Source organism: Ranitomeya variabilis, chromosome 2 (genome assembly GCF_051348905.1).
Source record: "Ranitomeya variabilis isolate aRanVar5 chromosome 2, aRanVar5.hap1, whole genome shotgun sequence".
In the NCBI taxonomy this organism is placed as follows: Eukaryota; Metazoa; Chordata; class Amphibia; order Anura; family Dendrobatidae; genus Ranitomeya; species Ranitomeya variabilis.
In genome coordinates, this window is record NC_135233.1 from 284,161,300 (window position 1) to 284,185,557 (window position 24,258).

The 24,258-nt window shown below is 42.8% G+C and overlaps 1 protein-coding gene across 1 annotated transcript in view; it reads right to left on the reverse strand.

The window, feature by feature from the left end:
* Positions 1-24,010, reverse strand: part of LOC143805567 (vascular endothelial growth factor receptor kdr-like) — a 243,457-nt gene extending 219,447 nt beyond the window's left edge. Inside the window, exon 1 of the mRNA XM_077285064.1 lies at positions 23,509-24,010. Coding sequence (XP_077141179.1) covers positions 23,509-23,572 — 64 coding nt within the window. The 5' untranslated portion in view covers positions 23,573-24,010. The remainder of the gene's footprint in view (positions 1-23,508) is intronic.
* Between the last annotated feature and the right edge of the window lie 248 nt (positions 24,011-24,258).

Sequence of the window (24,258 nt, forward strand, 5' to 3'; positions counted from 1 at the left end):
CTGCCTCCATAGTAACATCATCAATTACCCTGCCATGACCATGTCATGGGGAGTGATGTAAGCCAGTGCATGAGGGCACTAGTAATCCTGCCATTTAAATTCTACTTTTAGTGCTCGCTCTAGATGCTGCTGCTCTCTGTCTCTGTGTTCTCATAGTGAACTCATGGGAATCACATGACTTTATACTCTTTCAAGGGGGTCAGCATTTCAGTCCCCAAAACTTCCTGTAAAATGTATTTGGACCACGCATCTTTTCCACAGAAGTAGTAGAAACTCTTATCACAGTTACTGATGATGATTATACAGCTCCTGTCTCATAGTTATCCTGAAGATGATGACGGTTGAGCCTCCTGGCTATATATTTATAATCAATTGTTTTACTTAGGATAATATAGAGTAGAGGATTATCACACTGTTACCTCAACAGACAAAGATTACACTGACTCTATCCCATGTATGCTTCATGGGATTTTTAGTCAAGCATAGAGAAATAAAATGCAGGTTGAAATCTGAGATTCATGATGGAGCCTGAAGAAAAGTAAGGATGACGCTGATCTACAGGGAAGTAAGTACACCATGTACACCAAGGCTAGAAAACATTTTTGTAGCTGAACTTCTTCTTTAAAGGGGTTGTTCTATAAGTATAGGCAATGACAGCTAAGGGGGATGGATTAGTTATTGAAATTTGCCAGTCAGCCTATCCTTTTTGCACACATCACCGATGATATGCTAACACAGGAAATACTCTCCTTTGAGGAGCACAAACCAGTGAAGGTGCGGGTCCGATGACTACATCAATTTACAGAAGCAACACAGCAAAAAAATATTTTTCGACCAAGACAAACCCTTTAATGTCAGCATTTAATTGCGATACAATGGAAAATCTGTAACTGAACATACGCGGCTGGAAATTACTTGGCTTTGACTATAATTTACAGCACAGAAGCATGGCATGGGTTTACCATTCTGTGGAGTTGCCACAATGCTAACCAGGTTTGAGCTGTCAAATAAGTCAAACTGGTTACTGGGGGAAAAAAATATATTTAGCTGTAAGGAGGCAAAATTGTAACAACCAGTCTGTTTGACAATGCTCAAATCAGAATTGGTACCAAACTGAGGGCAGAGGAGAAAAAATGGGGCACAGCATAACAAATGGATAATATCCATTATAACATCTGTTTCTTCTACAGAACAAATGCACAAATGAATGGAGAGTTTAATGAGGTCTTACCATGAAGACCATTTATCACCTATCCGCAGGATACATCATAAATGTATGACCTTCTCACCACGGTCATGCGGTGAGGAAGAAGTGGAGATTCAGGACTTCTGTTTCAGATATCAATGCAGGTCGCAGTTAAAGGTTCTCCATCAATCACCACATTTTGATTAATTAAAGTAGAAATTGAAAATGTACAGGGCGCTCCATAATACAGAAGCACAAACAGGGTGCCGCATGCTCACCTTTATGAGATGTGCTATTATCAAACACCTTTGACTATGGAAGAATCAGCTGCAGCTTTTACTGTATATTAGATCATGCTTCTGTGAAATCCAATAATAATTACAATTAAAAAAGAGCGGAGGCACCATGGTGCTGAGACATTGAAAAAATACACTGGTATCCTTTGCCTTTATTAGTGCATGGCTAAAAAGCAGAGCTATGCAACTAGGACAACCCCTTCTCATGCTTCATCTTCGGCCCCATTAAAATGATAATATTCACCTCCGATGCCGATGCCGATGCCATTCCAGCAGTGTCGGCACTCGTGTTTCTGGGGCTCTCGTGTGATGTCACGTGAGCCCTGCGCCCAATCAGCGCTGGCATCACTGTCTCCGCCTTTGGACATATTGATCATTAACAGGAAGCCAGGGCTGCACTCTGCCGTGGATGTTGGATTTGTCCGAAGGCGGGGACAGTGACGCCAGCGCTGATTGGGCGCGGGGCTCACATGACATAACCTCACGTGAGCGCTGACACCGCCAGAATGGCACCGGCACCAGAGGTGAGTATAGGAGTTTTTATTTTAACAGGGCCAAACATGAGGAATAAGAAGGGGTTGTCCTAGTAGTGGACAACCCCTTCAACATGACAGGACATTACTTTCTGTAAAGTGTATTTTAATGCAATTTTTCCTCTGGGAATCCATTTCTAGGGTGCTAATACTGACCGCAGTCCAATAAAAATATTTTAGGATTTGCTCAGTCTTCTTTAATATGTGGATTTACAGGTTTGACATTACTGATGTTCCACGTCGTATTTGACAGTCATCAGCGAGCCACAGGAGTCAATAAAAGGTGAAGTACAAGCCCTTGGTCTATTTGATGACCTCAGTACAAATAAATCCTGTTTATAATTTTATTAAAGGAGTTATCCAGGATGTTAAAATGAATGGCCTATACTGAGAATCGGTCATTAATATCAGACCAGCGGGTGTCTTTGACCGTCCTGTTGATCAGCTGTCTTATGAGGGTATGATACAGCAAGTAAGTACGTACCAGTGTAAAACCAAATGTACACAATGAGGAGGCAGCCGCTTCAGCTCTGATGGAGTAGTGAAGGCTGCAGACAATCAGCAGCCACTGATTGGATGCCGCAGTCACGTGACAGCAGTGGTCCAGCCCAGTGCTTTCCAAATCCCATTCTCACAGCCCCCAACACACCATGTTTTTAGGATTTCCTTAGTATTGCACAAGAGAGAGAACCAGTGGCAGTTTCGGGGGCCTTGATGACAATTCCATACTAAGGAAATTCTGAAAACATGACGTGTTTGGGGCAATGAGGACTGGAGTTTGGGAAACACTGGTCTAGCTGGTGAGTATATATTTTTATATTTTATAAGGGATTGTTAAAGGGAATCTGTCACCAGGTTTTGCCACATAATCCAAGAGCAGCAAAATGTAGAGCCAGAGATTTTGATTTCAGTGATGTGTATGAGCTGTTGCTATGGCTTTTGATAAAATCACTGTTTTATCAGCAGGAGATTATCACTAGAAGACTAGTAAACTAGTTGCCAGGTAGTCATCCATATTAATTTCCTCTGTATAACCCCGACCCCACCATTGATTGGCAGCTGTCTGCCTATGCATAGTTTAGATGGAAATCACTGCCAATCAGTGGTGTGGGCAGGGTTATACGGAGCTCAGCATTTACAGAATTTCTAGATCTGCAGGAGAGAAAACTCTGATTTATCACAACTAAAACGAGCAGCCCAGTAAGTGGCACATTACTGGAATCAGGGTCTCTGCCCCTACATTATGCTGCTCTTAGATGGGATAGCAAAAACATGGTGATGGATTCCCTTTAAACAATAAATAAGTGATAGTCCAGCATTAAGGCTGCATTTACAAGAATGTGCTATCACGGGAATTAACAGCAGGAAGTGTTATACTTTGTGAGCTCTGACTTTGCGAATGCTTCTTAGAAAACACATAGTGACACATTCAAGTGGTTCAGTGAAACTAACTCACAATAGCCTACGATACAGATGTGTCAGTAGCAGCCTGAATATTTCGCTGACCTGATGGAAGTGATCGTAATACTCAGAATGTGTTACTCACTGTGAGTAATCAGCAGCAACAAGTCTGTTCATATCGAATGTGGAGAAGGTCAAAGTGTGAGCTGTGTGATCATCAGCCCTGGGAATGTTCATGGCCGCTGTGCTAGACTTTTCCTGAAATTATGGGAACTGTAGTTATAAAGGAGTTCAAGCCATATGTGACCAATGTAATACTCAGCTGTTGCCACCATCATTTTTTTAAGGCTGACGTAACAGATTTGTATTGTGTAATGATTTATTTTGCAATAAGAAACTGTCTTATACAGGTACAGTTTATGGTTTGTGAATCTAGATTCTAGATCATTAAACTTGCCACGATATACATTCCATAGGGCAGCACGGTGGCTCTGTTGCTTTGCAGCGCTGGGGTCTTGGGTTCAAATCCAAGGACAACATCTTCAAAGACTTTGTATGTTCTCCTCATGTTTGCATACTGGATTTCTGACCACTGTTCCTTCAGGAGATAAATTGCTACTATCAAAAGTACGGCTTTCTTATGCCTATATGGCATCCTAGAAATCTGACTCTTAAAATAGGACAACAAATAATGGATGGAAGAGAGTAGATCCAGAGCCCCACATTCAGTTATCCACTATCCAAATGGATAAGGGGCAATTTGACATTCTGGTAATGACCCTTTAATGGTCATTTATGTCGAAAAATAAAAAGTTGCACTGTCGATACTGGCATAATTGCTTTTGAAGATACATTATCTCTCCATTGACTTATACTGAATTTCTCTCGTTTCTTTTTTACTGGATTGAAAAGCAAAGAGTGGTACAGAAACATACAAACATACCTAACATCATATTAACTGTCCTGCAAATTTTTATTGGTCCAGAATGAAGACAATAATTGTGATTTCATGTAATGCCAAGGAAGCTGTATTTATATTTAGGCATAAACATAGGCAGAATAAGTAGCTGCTGCCCCATTGGAGTCAGTGTGATTTATGGATTTATTTTTTACTACTTTAATTATTTTTTTCAATTAGTTTTCCCAGCCAAACCAGACATTTTGCTTTGCACTGATGAAGGGCAAACTCTCCCAAACATGTGTCTACAAATGTAGTGTCCGGTTTAGCTTCTTATTCTAAGTCAATGTGGCATGGCTTGTTGAATGGTTGCTATTTCCTTTTGGTAGCATTAGAGTTCCTGTCTTCCTCCTCTCTGTAGAGGCTATTTGGATATTTACCGTACATTCCCAGAGAAGCATTGGTTGGCCTATAAGTCTCCTTACACCCACTTGGCGCTCTCCACAAATAGAAACGTTAACCCTAAGATCCCATCAGAGACTTCACACCTAGTCACATCAGATCTTCTGCTTTGCACTGATGAAGGGCAAAAAATCCAAAACATGTGCCTGTAAAATGATTGGTTTGGCTTCTTATCCTAAGTCATGTGGCAATGCTTGTTAAATGGTCGATATTGACTTTTAGGTGGCACTAAAATTCTAGTCCTCTTCCTCTCTAAATAGGCTGTTTACATATCTATGTAGATAAGAATAATTCTGACTCAGTTTCTGAGTATTAGTAGAGATGGATTCAACAGAAGATAAAAAAAATCAGTAAATATCAATCCGACAGCTATCATGCTTAACTATAGGGATGACTTGTGTGTGGAAAGCCACTGCCTTGGACATGAACAGAGCTTGTACTGCCTGGTGGTCCACATACTGAAAATTTGACCTTAGAGAAAAGCTAAAGAAGAAAATTAAGGCTAGGTATATCAGACACATTCACCAGGAGGTATGCCCCCGACAGTGGCCACAGTCCGGATGAATACCTAGGCATCTCCACCACCATAGGAGCCCATTTTAATGGGCTCCTATGTATATAGTATATACCGTATCTCCTTGCAGGTCTTTTATTAAATAAAAAATACTTCACGTGACACTAACTATGATACATTACAAATAAAACACAACAGAACAAAACATAAGAACAAAGCTCCAATCAGATGACAACAAACGACAAAAATCACAAAAAAATAAACCAGAAATGTTACCAAAATGGAGAAAGTTCATGACCTACAAATCGGGGACAAGAAAGAAAAAATCCAATAAAATAAAACAAAACTAAAAGACAACAAACAAAATACTCATAACTTACATGAATACCCCCGTAAAATTATAAATAATAGTATAAAATCATATAAGACCCCCGGCCCAGCTTCATTCATACTACTATATACAACCCCAACTACATTCACACCATCCTATATACAATATATACACTATAAACATATTACACGAAACCGATTTATATAACACCGCAAACACAACAAAACCCTACTGGTCCCACTGCCTTACCTTACAGCCACCCCCTTACACCACCACATTTACCCTACAACAAACCTAAAAACAATACAGTGTACAAAATTAACATTTTTTTTTCCATTTATTTCTTTTTTTTCTTTTTCCATTATTATTATTATTTATTTATTTTTTAAATATATATATAAACACACACCTACACTAACTATCCCGCCACCCCTGATCCAGCTCTGGCCACAAAGTTAAGGAATTATCCGAGCTAGGATCAGGCCCCAAAGTTTTTCCCCAGGCGGGGCCTGGGCCAGGCCAGATCAGTCTCTTATCACCGCCGTTGAACCCCCCAATCCCCCCACCCAACCTAACTAAGACCTTCTATTATACACAATATATACAATATATACAATACATACAATACATACAATACACTATATACAATATATACATAAACCAACATCACAGAACACAACCTACATACTCACCACCCAAGGCTCAAGTTTGATGCCTGCAAAACTTCTATTCAGGGAGCAGAAATACAAAACAAAAATCTAGGCTGTAAAGATATCAGCCCACCACCAGGATATAGGAGCGCTAACGGACTAAGGCACCCCGAAGGAGAAACCCCTCCAGAGATGGGCACCCAGTCTTTTGCACGCCAGAGAACGCACCTTCACCAGGGCACCTAGGATGCTGCTACAAACTTCATCTACACGGAGGATTTTACTCTGCGTCGAAACTAAAACTCGTGCGTTCCAAGTGAAGTACCTGACCACTGCACTGACTAAGAATAAAGTGGCTCGGTCCCTTCTCCCAAGGTCTCTGAACGCTCCATAGGCCCACTCGGCATAGGACAGAGTGGCCAGCCGCGGCCAACCAATGGAAGCATCCACCCTGTTGTACACATCTGTATTAAGGGGACAATGAAGCAGGAAGTGCTCCATGCTTTCCAGCATGGTAGCACAAGCCTCACAGGGACAATTGCTGTCCTCGGAGCTCCTGTACTTCAAATTGTCCCTCACATACAACTTACTTTGGAAGCAGTGCCAAGTCAAGTCCCATTACTTCTTGGGGATTCTGCTAGAATTTAACAAACTTAACCCAACCTCTAGATCCCGACTTGGGCAGTCCTTGAGGACCAATGGTTTCTGAAAATGCGAAAGCAAGACCCGCATGTCGAGGAGTTTCCTCGGGAGGGACCTCACCTCCCACATTCCCAGACCCCACCGGCGATTCATTTTCAGAACCGGGGTAACATAAGCTGGGAGATGCCCGTGCGGTGTGTGAAGATCCTTCAACCTTCCCTCTGTCTCCCATTCCTGGAAGAAAGGCTGAAACCATCCCTTGCAGGAGAATACACACGGAGGAGCCCTCCATTTCCAGAGGTTTGCCACATTAACTTTCAAAAAGGTGTTCACTAGGAACACCACGAGGTTCACCATATTCAACCCCCTAGTCTCCTCGTGCGGTAAGTGACCTCCCATTTGACTAGGTTTAGTCTATTCCCCCATAACATCTGGAAGAACAGACAGTAGACCCGTATCCAGAGAGGCTCTGGCAACACACAGACGCTGCCCAGGTAGATTAGCAAGGGGAGCAGGAAAGCTTTGCACAGGTCAACCCTTTCCCTCAGGGTCAAAGACCAACCCTTCCATTGGTCCACTCTTTGGGCGACACCTTTGATTTTGCCTTCCCAGTTTTTCGTGGGGTAATCATCCTGGCCAAATTCGATGCCTAGGACTTTGGCATGTTGTTCGGGTTCGGGGAGGGTGTCTGGAAGATCAAACGTGTGATCCCCGCCTCCCAGCCAGAGACTCTCACACTTGTCCTGGTTGACCTTGGACCCGGATGCCTCCGAGTAGCTCTTCACTTCTGACATCACCACCATCGCCTCCTCTTGCGAAGAAACAAAGACGGTGATGTCGTCCGCGTAGGCCACTACCTTCAGGATAGCCTCCGGTGCCACCCCGCCCATCCTCACCCCTGCCAACGGTCCACAATCGACCCTTCTGAGGAAGGTATCGATCGCAAACGCGTAAAGCAAATGGCTAAGAGGGCAGCCCTGGCGGACACCAGATCCTACCCCGAAAGGTTGTCCAATCCACCCGTTTACCAGAGGGAAAGTCTCAGCCCCTGTGTACAAGGTCTTAAGCCAGTCCACAAACCCTCTAGGCAGACCATACCTCAAAAGAGTGGACCAGAGGTACTCGTGGTCGACCCGATCAAAGGTTTTTGCCTGATCCAGGGTCAGCAAGAACCCCTTCCAAAGGCCCGCCCTGCCTTGCTCCACGACCTCTCGGACACCCAGAACAGCACTGAAAGTGCTACGGCCAGGAGCGCAACAGTGTTGGGCCTCCGAAAGGAGCTGCGGCGCAAACTTCACCAGCCTGTTGAAGAGTATCTTAGCCAAAACCTTCCTGTCCACATTGAGAAGTGCTATGGGATGCCAATTCTCAATGCATGACGGATGCTTACCCTTTGCCAAAATGATCAAAGCCAACCTCCTTAATGATCTCGGCAGAATCCCCAAGGAGAGACACTCATTAAACACCTGAGTCAAGAGGGGGACCAAGGAGTCCCTAAGGGTCCTAAAGAACTCGGATGTTAAGCCATCCGGACCTGGCGATTTTTTTTGGCCGGAGCCAATCGATCACCAGTCTCACTTCCTCTTCTTTGATCGCTTCTGCCAAACCACCCAGCGAAAGGTCAGCCCCTGGCTCAAGAACAGCTTCAGCCAGGAAAGCCGACATCCTGTCACGATCCAGTTCCTTCCTTCCCAAGAGGTGCGAGTAGTATGAACTGACGACCTCCAAGATCCCTGATCTGGACCTTCTCAGGGATCCCGTACTGTCCATCAGCCCTGTCACTATCTTACTATTCACTGACATCTTGCAGCTTCTGTAAGGGTCGGGCGAGTAGTACTTCCCGTAATCCCTCTCAAAAACCAAAGATGCGTGCCTATCGTACTGACACCTCTTTAGCAAGGATTTCACACTGGAGATCGCCTCGCGGCTACCCCCAGTCGAGACAAGATGCTCGAGTCTCCTCCTCAGGCTCTGATACAGGCGATCCCTGTTCAGGCTTCTGAGGTTCGAGAGTTGCCGGAAGAATCTCGCCATCCGATGTTTGAACATCTCCCACCACTCAGACTTAGTGTGTTATTAGTGTTACTTAGGCCCAGCAGCGGTACCTAGCTCTGAAGAAATTCCTCAAAGGACCATTTTACAGCTCCTTCCTCACCTTCTGCTGTCTGTCACACGTCCCTCTCCGTCTGCTTCCTGCACTGACTGTGAGTGCCGGCCGTTTAGGCACAATACAGCGGTGATGTCACCGCTGTGCTCTGCTTTTACTTTACGGCCGGCACTCACAGTCAGTGCGGGAAGCAGACGGCGAGGGACGTGTGACAGACAGCAGAAGGTGAGTATGTACTGTTTGTTTTTTTTACATTTACAATGGTAACCAGGGTAAACATCGGGTTACTAAGCGCGGCCCTGGGCGCCCAGTGTTCCCTGCAGATGATTTATCCTTTTTCTGTGCTTTTTGGACACGCTGCCCCCTGTCGCAGCCGCGTGCCTTTTCTCTGTTGAGGCACACTGCGCCCCTGTCACAGCAGTGCGCCCCCTTTTCGCCGCACCATGTTCCTCGGACCTGCTCCCCACAGCCCCGGCGTCGGCCAGCTCAGCCGCAGTGAGCAGGGATGGAGTCTGCCCACACCGTCCCCCTTTCGCAATGGCGTGGACATCCCCCTCGCCCTCCCCAGCCCCGGTGATAACTGGCTTAGCCGCAGAGGGCAGGGAGGGAAACTCCTCGGGGTCCCCTATGTCCATCGCCGTGAGTACCTCCACAGCCTCGCCCCCTGCACTGTTCCCCGCACAGACGGCAGCACCGCCGGATGTCCTCCTCCTCTCCCCACCTTGCTTATGCCCCGGACCCACTGCAGAGCCCGTGCCTTTAGGTTTGGTGGGGTTACCGTATCTCCTTGCAGTGACCCTCTATGTAGGAAAGTGAGGTCTGCTGTGCTTTCCTATACAATAAAACAAAAGGTAAGCAGATGTATTTCCTTCCAGACAGAGGCTGAAAGAACACACTTTTGGCTTTCATCTGATGAATAGGGGCTTATTACAGTATCTGGAAAAATGCTCCTACCGTGCACTGAAGGTTAAGTGAGCAGACATAGTGTGTACTCAGCTTAAGATGTGTTAACTGTTTGTCCAACCAGGTTGTCCTGTAGTGTGATGCCCACGTGTTACAGCTGTGGGACGTTGATAAATGGTTTTCTTTGTCCTCATAAATCCCATGCCTTCTCTTGACTATGTACAATATCTTTGAGGTCCCACTATTGTGACCCTGAAACAGAGAACAATTCTAGTGTGCTTGTGCAAACACCCTGAGCACTTCCTTTGCTGCATCTTTCCCACACTAAGCAGAAACACAGGAAAGGCTGAGAGGAGCTAGGTGGAAATGCAAGGCTGTTAGGAGCGAGCTGAGCACAGTTCCGGAGTCCCAGCGCTTCCTCCTTCTTCAGTGGGCATTAGCTCGGAAAACCACCTTACTGCCAATTGGCAGCATGCATAGTAAAAATACTGTTTTCAAAAGGATTTAAATCATCACACCTCTGGAAGTGTTTTCCAATACTATGGTGACTTGTCACCTCATCGTAAAAGACCATGCTTGTAAAACAGCATTATAACTATATTTCCAGGTACAAGAACAGGCAAACATCTCTTTAGTGGGTAAGAAGTATGTATCGTTAGAAGAAGGTTTCTTACGACTTTCACCTCTTACACACAAACTAAATTACAATGGCGTCTCATAAACATGTAAGGTAAAGGTTAAAGAATGCCATAGGGCTACTGATGCTGTTATATTATGCCATTATAGGGACCCTGTCATTAGATCCATGCTGCCCTAACCACAGGCAGCATGACTCAGAGCATGGCTACATGATTGCCACCAGATGTGGTTGACTCTAAAACATTGCAGTGTTTCAGAGAAAACATTACAAAAGCTGGCCAGGGACTATAGGGAGAGAGGAGACTAGTATGATGTGGTCACCAGCTGTCTTCTCCCCACCATCCTCCATTTGACTTGGTAAATAGTGATGAATGAACGTGCTCGGTCTTATCCGACCATGCTTGGGTGTTATCAGAGTATCTAGGCGTGCTCGTATATTATGTTCAAGTCCCGGCGGCTGCATGACTCATGGCTGTTAGACAGCCTCAACACATGCGGGGAATCCCTAACAAACAGGCAATCCCTGCATGTGTCAGGACTGTCTGGCATCTGCAAATCATGCAGCCACGAGGACTCAAACATAATATGCAAGCACACCTAGATACTCTGATAACACCAGAGCATACGTTCGTTCATCACTAGTAGTAAACCATGTTTTATGCAAGTCTGAAAAATATGAATACTGCCAGGATAGACGCCAGACATCCACAGTGACTCCCTGACCTTCATTCCAGTGCATGGCTCCATCGGGGCTCTGTCGGAGTTCTCGTTAGAAAACAATTTTTGGTCATTCCAATGGAAAACCCGAAGTAGTGCTATCCTACTTTCACTTCTATGTAACTCCCTGAACATTGGTTTGATCACTACCCTGATCTTTCGTAGAATTCCTAGAGGATTTCTTGGAGGGAACTTTGAAACCAGTAATAAAATCCAATATTGGAAAACTTTGCACTATAAATCTTTAAGTCACTAGAAAGATGCACAGCCGAAGCTGATGATGCAAAAAAAATATCGTAAATGGTGAAGTCAAACTGTCAAATGAACGAATGGAATCATTTTCAAACAAATGTGAAACATAATGTAATCCCCCTTACTCCCAAAATGTACAAATTTATTTGCCGTATAATTTGGGAAAAGACATATTTTACCACTGTGGGGATATTGCTAAGAAACTAGTATATTAAAAATTGTCTTGAATTTCTTCCATATCTTATGAAACAATATATATAAAGGAAGTGCTTCTATTTTATGGAACATAACACCCCTGTAACTCAAGAACTTTAAAAAAAGATGGAACTAAATGGGTGATATCCTTTAGTATTGGTATTTGACTTTCATCAAAGCAAACTTATTATCTGGGAGGCCAGGTAGTATACCCAATGATGTTGATAAGGATAGGTCATCAATATTGTAAGTCCAGAAAACCTCTTTCTTCCTAGTGAACAATTTATGCACTGGGGTCAAGGTCATTTGAAGCCTGTGTGAACTTGTCTTATACCTAACATCTGTAAGGAGTTTGTATGTTCTCCCCGTGTCTGCGTGGGTTTCCTACCACATTCCAAAGACTGATAGGGAATCTAGATTGTGAGCCCCAATGGGGACAGTGCCAATAGTGTATGTAAAGCGCTACGGAATTAATGACGCTATATAAGTGAGTGAAATAAATAAATGAAAATTAATACCTTACCAAGCAAAGTATAAGCTGGTGACCCAAAAGTTCCCTTTAGTGATGCCACATAGCGTTGTCAGGTATGATCTTGGGATTTCGTACAGTATAGTCCAACACCTTTCAAGACTACTGTGGGATATTAATCATTTACGTAGCATGCATCAAGAGTTTAAAAGGCTACATTCCTAGCCCAATGGCTTGGTGGCGGCAAGAACTAAAAGGGTTGTCTAGGCTAAAGATAAAGCTTAATCATTGTGTGACTTGGCACTATAACATTTTCTAATATGTTTGTTTACTGCCAGACAATGGAAACAATCATGCATACATCCATAGACTATGAAAACTGTTGGAGGAAAATAGCACAATAGGGTTTTATCCGAGATTAAGCAGTCAATCCAAGGTAAAAGCACTCACCAAACGTAGCTTAAGACAAGCATTGGAGAGATTTGCTGCCGCAGATCCACGAGGGACCGGCCGTTGAGAATACAATGTAGGAGAACGTGGTCAAATACTGCACTGCTGAATCATGTAGTCCAAAGGTATTGTTAAAAAGTGGTCTTTATTCAACGCGTTTCTGAGTTTCAAAGAACTCCTTCATCAGGAAATACCCTATGTGGTATTTCCTGATGAAGGAGTTCTTTGAAACTCACAAACGCGTTGAATAAAGACCACTTTTTAACAATACCTTTGGACTACATGATTCAGCAGCGCAGTATTTGACCACGTTCTCCTACATTGTACATCCATAGACTATTACTACTTTAAAAGGAATTTGTCAGCAGGTTTTTGCAGTATAGTATGAGAGCAGCATGATGTAGGGGTTGAGAGCTTGATTCCACGGATGTCACTTGCTTAGCAGCTTGCTGTGGTTTCAATACAATCAGTGTTCTATCAGCAGGAGATTATCACTGGAGGACTAGGTGTATAATGCCACCTGGTCCCACCACATTCCCGCCACTGATTAGAGGCTTACTTACAATGTACAGTGTACACGGGAAGCTGACAATCAGTGGTGTGTGTATGTGTGTGTGGAGCGCCTGCTGGGACCGTGGGGTATTCGGTACTGGGCCGGTTTCTTAAAGGAATGTGTCATGGTAGCAGTGACCCAGTCTGTGCCCCTGGGCGTCCAATAAAAGGGGAAGAAAGGAAATGGAAATAAAATCTAATGTAGTTGTGTTCGTGACACCACCTGTGGTACTCGGCCAGGGATGGCCGACGCTGCTTAAAGGGGTCCTCTGGGAATGATGGTATTGCAGCAGAGATGGTATAGTTCCCTACAGGTAGAACTTAGTCCCCAGGGCTCCCGATGTAGTTGGTAAAAATGATAGATGGTGAAGTACAGGAAAGAATTGGAGGACACAAGGTTGCAGTCTCTTTTTCTTTTACTGAAGCAGTTCAGGTACAGGTTACAGGCGGTCTTTGGAATCCGGGCAGCCTGGAAGCGATTCGGAATCCCCCCAGCCTGCCAGTTTCTGCTGTGGGACATACAGTTACCCCCACAACCTCAGAATTCCGGCCTCCGGTTTCTTGCGCTGATTCTGGAGTGAGCCCACTCGCAACTCCACTCCCAGTATCTTTCCTCTCCTTTGCCTCTTCTCCCCTCACAGTCTCCTACAGACTGTTCTGTCAGGAGCTGTAGAACCGCATGTCTGCTCAGCTCCAGCTCTCCTCATGACTCACTAGCTAACTTCTCCTCCAGCCAGAATATATCTAGGGAAGCTACCCTGAAATTGGGTTCAAAGCTCCCCCTTCTGGACTGGAGTCAGAACAGTGTTGTATGTACATGTTACCTGTTAAAGAGATCCTCCTCGCTTCCAGGCTTGGCATCACCCTCCCCGTGAGGAAGGCAATACCACTGTAACAACTGGCTTCCTGGGGTGTTACATGTGTGTGTGTGTGTGTGTGTGTGTGTGTGTGTGTGTGTGTGTGTGTGTGTGTGTGTATGTGTGTGGAGGGCATGCACAACTCTGGATTTTAAGCTCTGCTACATCTATAGCATAGACAACAGTGAATCTAGAAAAATTGCATCAAACAGCCCAATAAGTGACACATCCCTGGAATCAGGCTATCTGCTCCTACATCATGCAGCTCTCACATTATGTAGCAAAAACCTGCTTGCCTTCAATCATGTTTGCGACTTCCATATAACATATAAATTGGGAGGATTTGCTACTGTATAGACGTGTAGTACGTTACCTATATGTTACACAATATAACATTTATCTCACCTATAGTCAGTAATGCAAACTGATAGTGATAGCAAACACGAGAGGAGCTCAGCATTGCAAATATAGAATGTCACTGTAACCTGGAAATGTTACATCTCTTCCTAAACAGATGGTTACATTTTAGTAAATTATTTACAAAAGCAATAAAATAAAACTTTAATCATGAAGTGAGCCGCCGCTGCAGTCTGGCTTGGGAGAAGTACTAAAGGGCTAAATATCTTCAGTACTGCTAAATAAAAAATTGTGTGTAAAAAAGATGGAGAATACTAGATGCTTCTCTGACATGAATTATTAATTTATGCACATAAACGTTTGGTATGGCTCTGTTTAAAAGTCCAGTTGTCTTCCATTTGTAATGGATCCAGTATTAAAATAAAACTGGATCCAATCCAAATGGAGCAAAATCGGCTGCACGGTTTGGGTTCTAGCACTTCTAGTGTTCTGGAAATGCAAAGCCCTTTAAAAATGGACCCATTAACGGATGATATAACAGATGACCATCCTTTTCCATAGTCTTGCAATTTAAAAAAAAAATGGATCTAGTTTATACCCTTTTTTGGCTACACAAAAAAGTTGCACACACTACAATTTTTTTGATCCAGCTGAAAGACGGATTGCAGCTGGATTACAGTCAAATGAGAAACATTTTAAAACATTTCTGTCCCCATTCATATATATGGATTCTGTACTGGATCATCTCAGTCCTCAGTTCAGGCCAGTGGTGCTGCTACAGTCAGGACTGTCAATCATCAGGAGCACACTGCCTCCAGCAAGCAGGAGGCAGGGGAGGAATCTAGATTGTCTGCAGCGGCTCCTGCAGCGGCTCTCCACCTCCATTACTGAAGAGAGAGTCTTGGACAATAAAACTTAGAGAATGTTCCTGGCTTTTTTAGAGTCCGTCCTAAGGAGGGGATTCACTTTGTTTTATATTTTTGTTGTTCCCTGTATCATTTGAAGAAGCGCCTGTAAGAGTTTACATAAGAAGATTGATTGTATATAGTATGTTCCTCGGTCGCGGAGTTTACGGCGAGTTCTTAGCCTTTGTAATTCCCATTTTTTTTATACTCCAGATGTCTAGCTACTTTGTTCTCTGAGTGCCTTCCAGATATGACCTGTGCTTTACGGAAACAAAACCCTCTTCTGTGACTGACAGTTCTCAATACCTTAGTCACTTATAATAAAATGTAATTAATAATTAGTAATAAAATGTATGAGAAAAATGAAGATGGAAAGCCACAATATGTACAGTCCTGCAGTCAGGTACGGACTGGGACTGAAATTCAGCCCTGGCATTTGAAATCACACAGGCCCATGTTATCCTTGTAAGTGATGGAGTCAACGACTTTGTACTCAGTCACAATTCTTAACAATTTGGGTATCTTGAGAACACCGATTCTGTTAACAACGTAGCAGACAAGGCAACCCATGACCAGACAGGCCCTTCTGGCATTTGCCAGAATTGCCAGATGGCCAGTCCGGTCCTGCCTGCAGTTACAAGACGCTTTCCTAAAAATGGGGATTTCCTATCATAGAATGTTGATGGTTCTAAGTCATAAATCTCTGCTAGTTGGAGGTCTGACCAAAGGCGAACTCCTGGTCCTGACTCACTCTGTACTTAAAGGATGGCTGAGATGGGAATCCCGGTCTATATACCACAACTAGATACAGCCAAGACAATTGCATAATCCCTAGAAGTACATAAGGATAGCTCACCGGGCCATGCTGTGTCACAGTGAAGCCTATGCAAAGCGTGTCGCTTGCCACAGAAAAGCCAACACATTTGGAAACATCTGCGACTCCGTGTCACAGCAGGTCACAATTCGACACCATAGGGAATCATTACATTCAATGTTGTGATGTTGTCGTTGCGATTTCAGTCTCGTGCAACAGATGACACCCTGTACCCCACAACATTTAGCTCTGCTCTCAGTAGGCGATCAATACATGTAATGGGTATACAGTTCTGTTGTGCTCTCCCCAGTGACTGTTAAGCAGAAGAATGATCTACTTCCAGCTAGGAACCATAAAGCACACTTGACCTGCTCTCTGGAAGGTTTATAGAGCATCCAGGCTCTTTAAGGCATTACCCACTTAAGTCTTCAGCCAATAAATAAGCCAAAGCCTTGACAGAAGATAAGAGTTTAGCCCACCTAGTCACAATCGTCTGGTCTATTCCAAACTGATTTATTAGTGCAGACCCTCCTTGCTCTTTGGCTTGACCTTAAGCCTCCGTTCTTGTATCTCTACATGGAAACTCAAGGTGATAGATCAAACCTTTCAGAGCTACAGTTCTACACATTAATAATCCTCCCTGTCTTCTGTGTGCAGCTCTCCAAAAATGTAACCTTCAATGAGAATGAACATCATCAGGTCTTCATGTTACTTTAGACAAGCGTTCTTTCACACCCCTGTGATAGGACTACTAGGGAATTAGGTGGTGAAATCTGGCAGGAAATCGACTGAGGGGTGTAAAGTGTGCAGTTTTACGTAAGTATTCTACAGAGCGGCGAGAGATGCATATCTGTAGAGACCACCATTGCTTTCCGTCAGTTCAGGTTCATCACTGCACCCTGTTATACAACCCCTGGCAAAAACTATGGAATCACCGGCCTTGGAGGATGTTCATTCAGTTGTTTAATTTTGTAGAAAAAAAGCAGATCACAGACATGGCACAAAATTAAAGTAATTTCAAATGACAACTTTCTGGCTTTAAGAAACACTAAAAGAAATCAAGAACAAAAAATTTGGTAGTCAGTAATGGTTACTTTTTTTAACCAGGCATAGGGGAAAAATTATGGAATCACTCAATTCTGAGGGAAAAAATTATGGAATCACCCTGCAAATTTTCATTCCCAAAACTAACACCTGCATCAAATTAGATCTGCTCGTTAGTCTGCATCTAAAAAGGAGTGATCACACCTTGGAGAACTGTTGCACCAAGTGGACTGACATGAATCATGGCTCCAACACGAGAGATATCAATTGAAACAAAGGAGAGGATTATCAAACTCTTAAAAGAGGGTAAATCATCACGCAATGTTGCAAAAGATGTTGGTTGTTCACAGTCAGCTGTGTCTAAAATCTGGACCAAATACAAACAACATGGGAAGGTTGTTAAAGGCAAACACCAGGGGTTGTAGGTGAATACTGGGCCATGCGTATTTGGCAGCTTCTAGTATTGACTCACTTGCTTTCTCATTGGCGGAATCAATATGATACAAAAATCAGGAATGTTATTGGAAAATTAAAGTTTGCAGCATTTTCCCTTTAAAGGGAACCTGTCACCAGGTTTTTGCTATCTAATCTGTGGACATCCTGAGGTAGGAGATGAGACACAGATTTCAGGAACGTGTCAGTTATTAGGCTGTGTGCTGTTATTTCCATACAATGAATGTTTTGCTGTCAGAACATCCTCAGAAGCAGAGGTGACTCTTGGTCCTCCTTTCCTAGGGCGGTCCTCATGTGAGCCAGTTTCTTTGTAGCGCTTGATGGTTTTTGCCACTGCACTTGGGGACACTTTCAATGTTTTCCCAATTTTTCGGACTGACAGACCTTCATTTCTTAAAGTAATGAGGGCCACTCATTTTTCTTTACTTAGCTGCTTTTTTCTTGCCATGATACAAATTCAGTAGGACTATCAGCTGTGTATCCACCAGACTTCTGCACAACACAACTGATGGTCCCAGCCCCATTTATAAGGCACAAAATCCCACTTATTAAACCTGACAGGGCACACCTGTGAAGTGAAAACCATTCCCAGTGACTACCTCTTGAAGCTCATCAAGAGAATGTCAAGAGTGTGCAAAGCAGTCATCAAAGCAAAAGGTGGCTACTTTGAAGACCCTAGAATATAAGACATATATTCAGTTGTTTCACACTTTTTTGTTAAGTATATAATTCCACATGTGTTAATTCATAGTTTTGATGCCTTCAGTAGGGTTGAGCGAAACGGGTTGTGCATTTTCATAAGTCGCCGACTTTTGGCAAAGTCGGCGTCTCATGAAACCCGACCCGATCCCTGTGCGTGGTCGGCCATGCGGTATGCGATCTTGGCGCTAAAGTCGCGTTTCGTATGATGCGTTTAGCGCCATTTTTTCAGCCAATGAATGAGCGTGGGTAGAGTGATGACATAGGTCTTAGGGGAGTGAACGCCTATCGTCATGTTATCGCTTGTGCGCAGTAGGGATTTGGAATGTGCAATACGAAATTTTCTGTGCTGGGACGGAGGGGAGAGAGAGAGAGAGAGAGAGAGAGAAAAAAAAATAAAATAAATAAAATAAATTCCTTCATTGGGTTTCGTGTTTCGGCCGAAACCCGACTTTTCACGGTGGTCGGCCGATTTCACTCGACTCGACTTTTAAGACAGTCGGGTTTCACAAAACCCGACTCGACCCCAAAAAACTAAAGGTCGCTCAACCCTAGCCTTCAGTGTGAATGTACAATTTTCATAGTCATGAAAATACAGAAAAATCTTTAAATGAGAAGGTGTGTCCAAACTTTTGGTCTGTACTGTATATACGGAGCTCCAAAATATTAATTATTCTGAGTAACACAATAATTCTGCTATCTATTATTAGATATTGATACAAAACTCATGTTCTCAATACCTAGTTGCTGGTTTACCAATAATTTTTAACTTGACTACCTCTGTAGACCGGACAATTATAATACAAGGAGATCATACGGGGAGGAACCAGGGCCAAGCCCAAACACAATATTATACCCCAAATACAATAGGACACACAATGGTTGACCAGAAGGTAACCATATCTGATGCTGGCTATGAAGTCAATTTAATTGCCATTAAAGTGTTACTCTCAAAATAGTAAGTTATTCCCTGTGCATTGGGTAAGGGGTAACCTACTGATTGCTGGGGGTCCAACCACTAAGATTCTCAGTGAATCCCAGATCTGGGATCTGTATCCAGGCATCTGGGCTCTGCAGAGCTCAACTTACACTCCATTCATTGTCTATGTGACTGCGGGAAATAGCTTTGTGCTCAGCTTTTTCCAATAATCCCATAGACCATGAATAGAGCAGAGGTCTAGCATCTAAATCTCCATTCAATCCAATAGGCCACTCAGCAGAGCCTGGTTCCAAAGCTCCATTCTCAGGATCACTGGTGCTCCCAGTGGTCGGACCCCTAGAGATCAGTAAGTTACCACCTACCCCATGGATGGGGAATAATTTGATAATGTGGGGTAAAATTTTATAACGTTTGCTTGTTTTGGGACTATTTACGAATTACCTATTAGATATTATGATGATTCCCAGAATCCCTCAATGTCTGTCCACTATTTCATCCTTCTTCTCCGCTAGATTTCTCAAACTTAACATGGACAAAACAGAATTCATCATCTTTCCCCCATCTCACGCGACCCCCCCAACGAACCTATCCATTACAGTAAATGGCTGCCCACTCTCCCCAGTCCCACAAGCTCGCTGCCTCGGGGTAATCCTTGACGCTGATCTCTCCTTCAAACCACATATCCAAGCCCTTTCCCCTTCCTGCCGACTTCAACTCAAAAATATTTCACGAATCCGTACATTCCTCAACCAAGAATCTGCAAAAACCCTAGTCCATGCCCTCATCATCTCTCGCCTTGACTACTGTAACCTCCTGCTCTGTGGCCTCCCCTCAAACACTCTCGCACCCCTCCAATCTATTCTAAACTCTGCTGCCCGACCAATCCACCTGCCCCCCCCCCCCTGCTATTCCCCGGCCTCTCCCCTCTGTCAATCCCTCCACTGGCTCCCCATTGCCCAGAGACTCCAGTACAAAACCCTAACGATGACATACAAAGCCATCCACAACCTGTCTCCTCCATACATCTGTGACCTAGTCTCCCGGTACTTACCTACACGCAACCTCCGATCCTCACAAGATCTCCTTCTCTACTCCCCTCTTATCTCCTCTTCCCACAATCGTATACAAGATTTCTCTCGCGTATCACCCCTACTCTGGAACTCTCTACCACAACACATCAGACTCTCGCCTACCATCGAAATCTTCAAAAAGAACCTGAAGACCCACCTCTTCCGACAAGCCTACAACCTGCAGTAATCACCGATCAACCAAACCGCTGCATGACCAGCTCTATCCTCACCTACTGTATTCTCACCCATCCCTTGTAGATTGTGAGCCTTCGCAGGCAGGGTCCTCTCTCCTACTGTACCAGTTATGACTTGTATTGTTCAAGATTATTGTACTTGTTTTTATTATGTATACCCCTCCTCACTTGTAAAGCGCCATACAATAAATGGCGCTTTAACAATAAATAATAATAATAATAATAATAATAATAATCATTTGTCAGTTTCCCATGGAAATAAAAGTGGACCTACATATGGTCTATAAAAACTGTGCCCCACAAGCAACCACAGAATGACGCTATGTAGTGCATTCGTTTGTCTCTTGTAACTTAAAACTTTAATTAAAAAAAAGTATAAAAAATAGAAAGTTAAACATAGTTATGACACACAAGTTTAGAAAAAACTATAAAATGTACCGCAGTTTTAGCCTGCAAAGATAAAAGTGAGAATAAGAGGATGTTATAAACATGTCGGATCCTTTAAGCAGTTATAACAGGGTGATTTACAATGGGAGTTATAAGGTCGCTTGGGGTTCGTATCATTAAGGGTTTTTTGAGCAGTAAATTGCTATTATAAATGTCTTTGATGAAATAGAGGCAGGTCCACAAAACTATAAAGCTGTAAAATTGCTTTCACTATATGTGTGTCTACAGATTCATTATGTTACTGACGGATCCTTAGAGTCCCCAAGATTCTAAAAAAAGAGAAAGAAAAGGGTCACAATGTAGCGCCCTATAGCCTCCTGACTGCACCTAACACTACACCGCCTCACCTATACTGACTACATATTTGGCCAAGCATTGAAGAATGATATTTATAGGGACCCTGGAAGACTTTTCAAACTTTTGTCTACTTTTGTAATTACATAAAATTATTTTGGCCCCAATTCATCATTGCTGTTTCTCCAGTATTCTGGAGTAATTTGCTCCTTTTTAGTGGCTTCAGCATTTGTGCCTCATTTTCTATTTGTTTTGTGCCACTTTATACCTTGTTTTTCTATTATAAGTCTTTTTAAAAAATTTTTTATTTATTTATTTTACTCGTTTATATAGCGCCATTAATTCCACAGCGCTTTACATACAATTTTCTCTGCATCTTTGCTTATCCAGATGTTTTAGACAGATTCAGGAACTGCAACTTTTATCAAATATCACTTTTTTTTTAATGTGTTGCATTCCAGTCCCTGCTTGGAGTTCTTGGAGTAGTTTTCAATTTGTACAACTTTTTAAGGAATTTGCAACTTTTGGTGCTAAAAGGTTACAAAAAGAAGTTAATACAAAAAAAAAAGATTATTTTTTATTTTGCAACAAATTCATGAACCATGTACTCTATGCTGATGAATTTGGCATACAAAAAGTCAGTAAATGTTACAAGACAAAAAAAAAAGAAATAAAAGTGACTTCAAAAAGTTGCAAATGATGAATCGGGACCATTGTGTTGTCCAAGTGATCATTGATATGAGATCCCTGTGAGTTAGGATAAGAAAGGAGTTTATCATAATTATCTTTAAATAAATATGTTCATATAATAGTAGTTTATTCTGACCAATGACTATGAGACCATTTTATTTCTGTTCCAAAAGGATAACATTAACCTTGACATTTGACAGATTCCAACTTTGATAATTAGGGGTGGGGAAGCGCCCTCTGCTGGTAGATATTAAAAACTATAGTAAAATTTGTTGTGGGACCTTGAGTAGCGCTAATTGAAAACATATCTGAAATTGAAGGGGAAAAAAAAAATCTATAGCCCGGCCAAACAATTATATTACTACATATCTGAAATAGCATTCTTCATAAAGAAAACACTGCGAATGACGTAACATTGGAGAGCTCTTTGGCTTTCACCATTGGGAAAGTGTCCAGACAGCACTTGAGTTATGAGAACAGCACAGAATCCCAATTGTAGTCACAGTTGTACTAAGTTTAGCCATGCTTGTATTACCACAGCGTGTAATTTTATAATAAGACTGCAATTAGATCAGCCAATGCAATTCAATCTGGCCTGGTATGCCTGAACCACACATTGAAGGTATTTTATTATTATAAGATAATCATTTATCATTTCCGCTTATTAATACCAGATATCTGATACATAAATCACACTATATATATATATATATATATATATATATATATATATATATATATATATACGCACCGGTATATATATATATATATATATATATATATATATATACATATATATATATATGTATATATATACACTTCCACTGTCAGGGTGCTTGGAGAATGCCATTAAGCCACTTTGGCTTTGCCAGGAGAATAGACACACATTTAAAGTAGTAAATTACACTTGAAGAAAAGCCCAGTAGTGGCTATGGAACTGTAATACCTGTACTAGTGAGGATGTCTCCATCGTTTCGTTGGCACAATTGAAGAGTAATGATGAGTGATGGTTGTAATTACTTTTATTATTATTTTAATTGCACATGATTGGTGAAAAGTCACAACAACAATTTGACATCCAATGTCTATAGCAGTTTTTACAACACTTGATGTCTTCTATAAGTCTACTGTCTTATCTATGTCACCCCCATCCTAAATCTCAGGCATGGCAATTATCTGATCACTCACTTCATCCCTTTCCTAGGAATTCCCTCTAATAAATTGCATGATACTTTCCTGATTTGGAAAATTCTCCAAAAGAAATTCAGATATTTATCTGCCAATATTTGGGATATTCAGACTGAATAACAAAACAACCAAATAGAACCGAAAACGAGCTAGGTCTGAGAGTGACAATAGCACTAAAGTCCATAAATCCCCCTTCATAACGCTATAAATCCCAGCTGCTGGCACTAGGGAAGCTGTGATCCATTTCCAGATGGTGTAGCCAATCACACACCTGACACTGCAGTAAAATCTCTATAGCCAATCCACACATTACAGAGCCACATGCACTGGAGCAGATGAAGGTCACTGCCTCTTCTTACCTGGGTGGCACTGAAAGCCTTGGATCAAGATAACAGCCAGAGCCACAAAGTGCTTGATGAGCATGGTGAAAAGTGATGATCACACAGGGGCAACAGGGAAAAGGTCCATAAATGTCAAGATGTCAGCATGCAGTAATCCCTGATGAGAGGTCCTTGGGTCCAGGCTCCACAGTGGTCCCTTCCAGCAGCTGCAGCAGGTCCTATGCACTGGAGCAGTTCACAGAGCCCATGATCCAGACTTGTTTGTGCCTCTGCCTGCAGGTGCTGTATGGAGCTGAGCACAATAGAAGATCACACAGGCTGCAGCTCCAATAACTTTTTTTTTCCCCCTCTTGCTCTGGACAAAGTTTTCTCTTTCCTGCTGCCACCCCTTGGGATTGAGGTTGTCTGCTCACACTATACACAGGCTGTGAGGGAGCATTAGTACATGGCCAGTGAGGAGATCCTGCCTGTCCTCTGCTGTCTGGTGCTGGGATGTTTGCTACAAGCTCAGATTCTTTATACAGAACACAAGAGGAAGGAGATACGTCAGAAGCAGCCAAGGAACCTCTCATGTCACCAATGCCTTCAAGGCAGCTTTTCCTGGCTCAACTGAAGCCAAAGATTGCACAGATTGTGCCGAACTGTGCAGACTTAAAGGATCTCTGTGCAAAAAATACTGTGACCCTTCTGCCCTTTCATAATAGATGGAACATTGACAGGTAGATTACAGGTATTCAGTGGAGATGGCCTAAGGGAGTTAACTAGTGC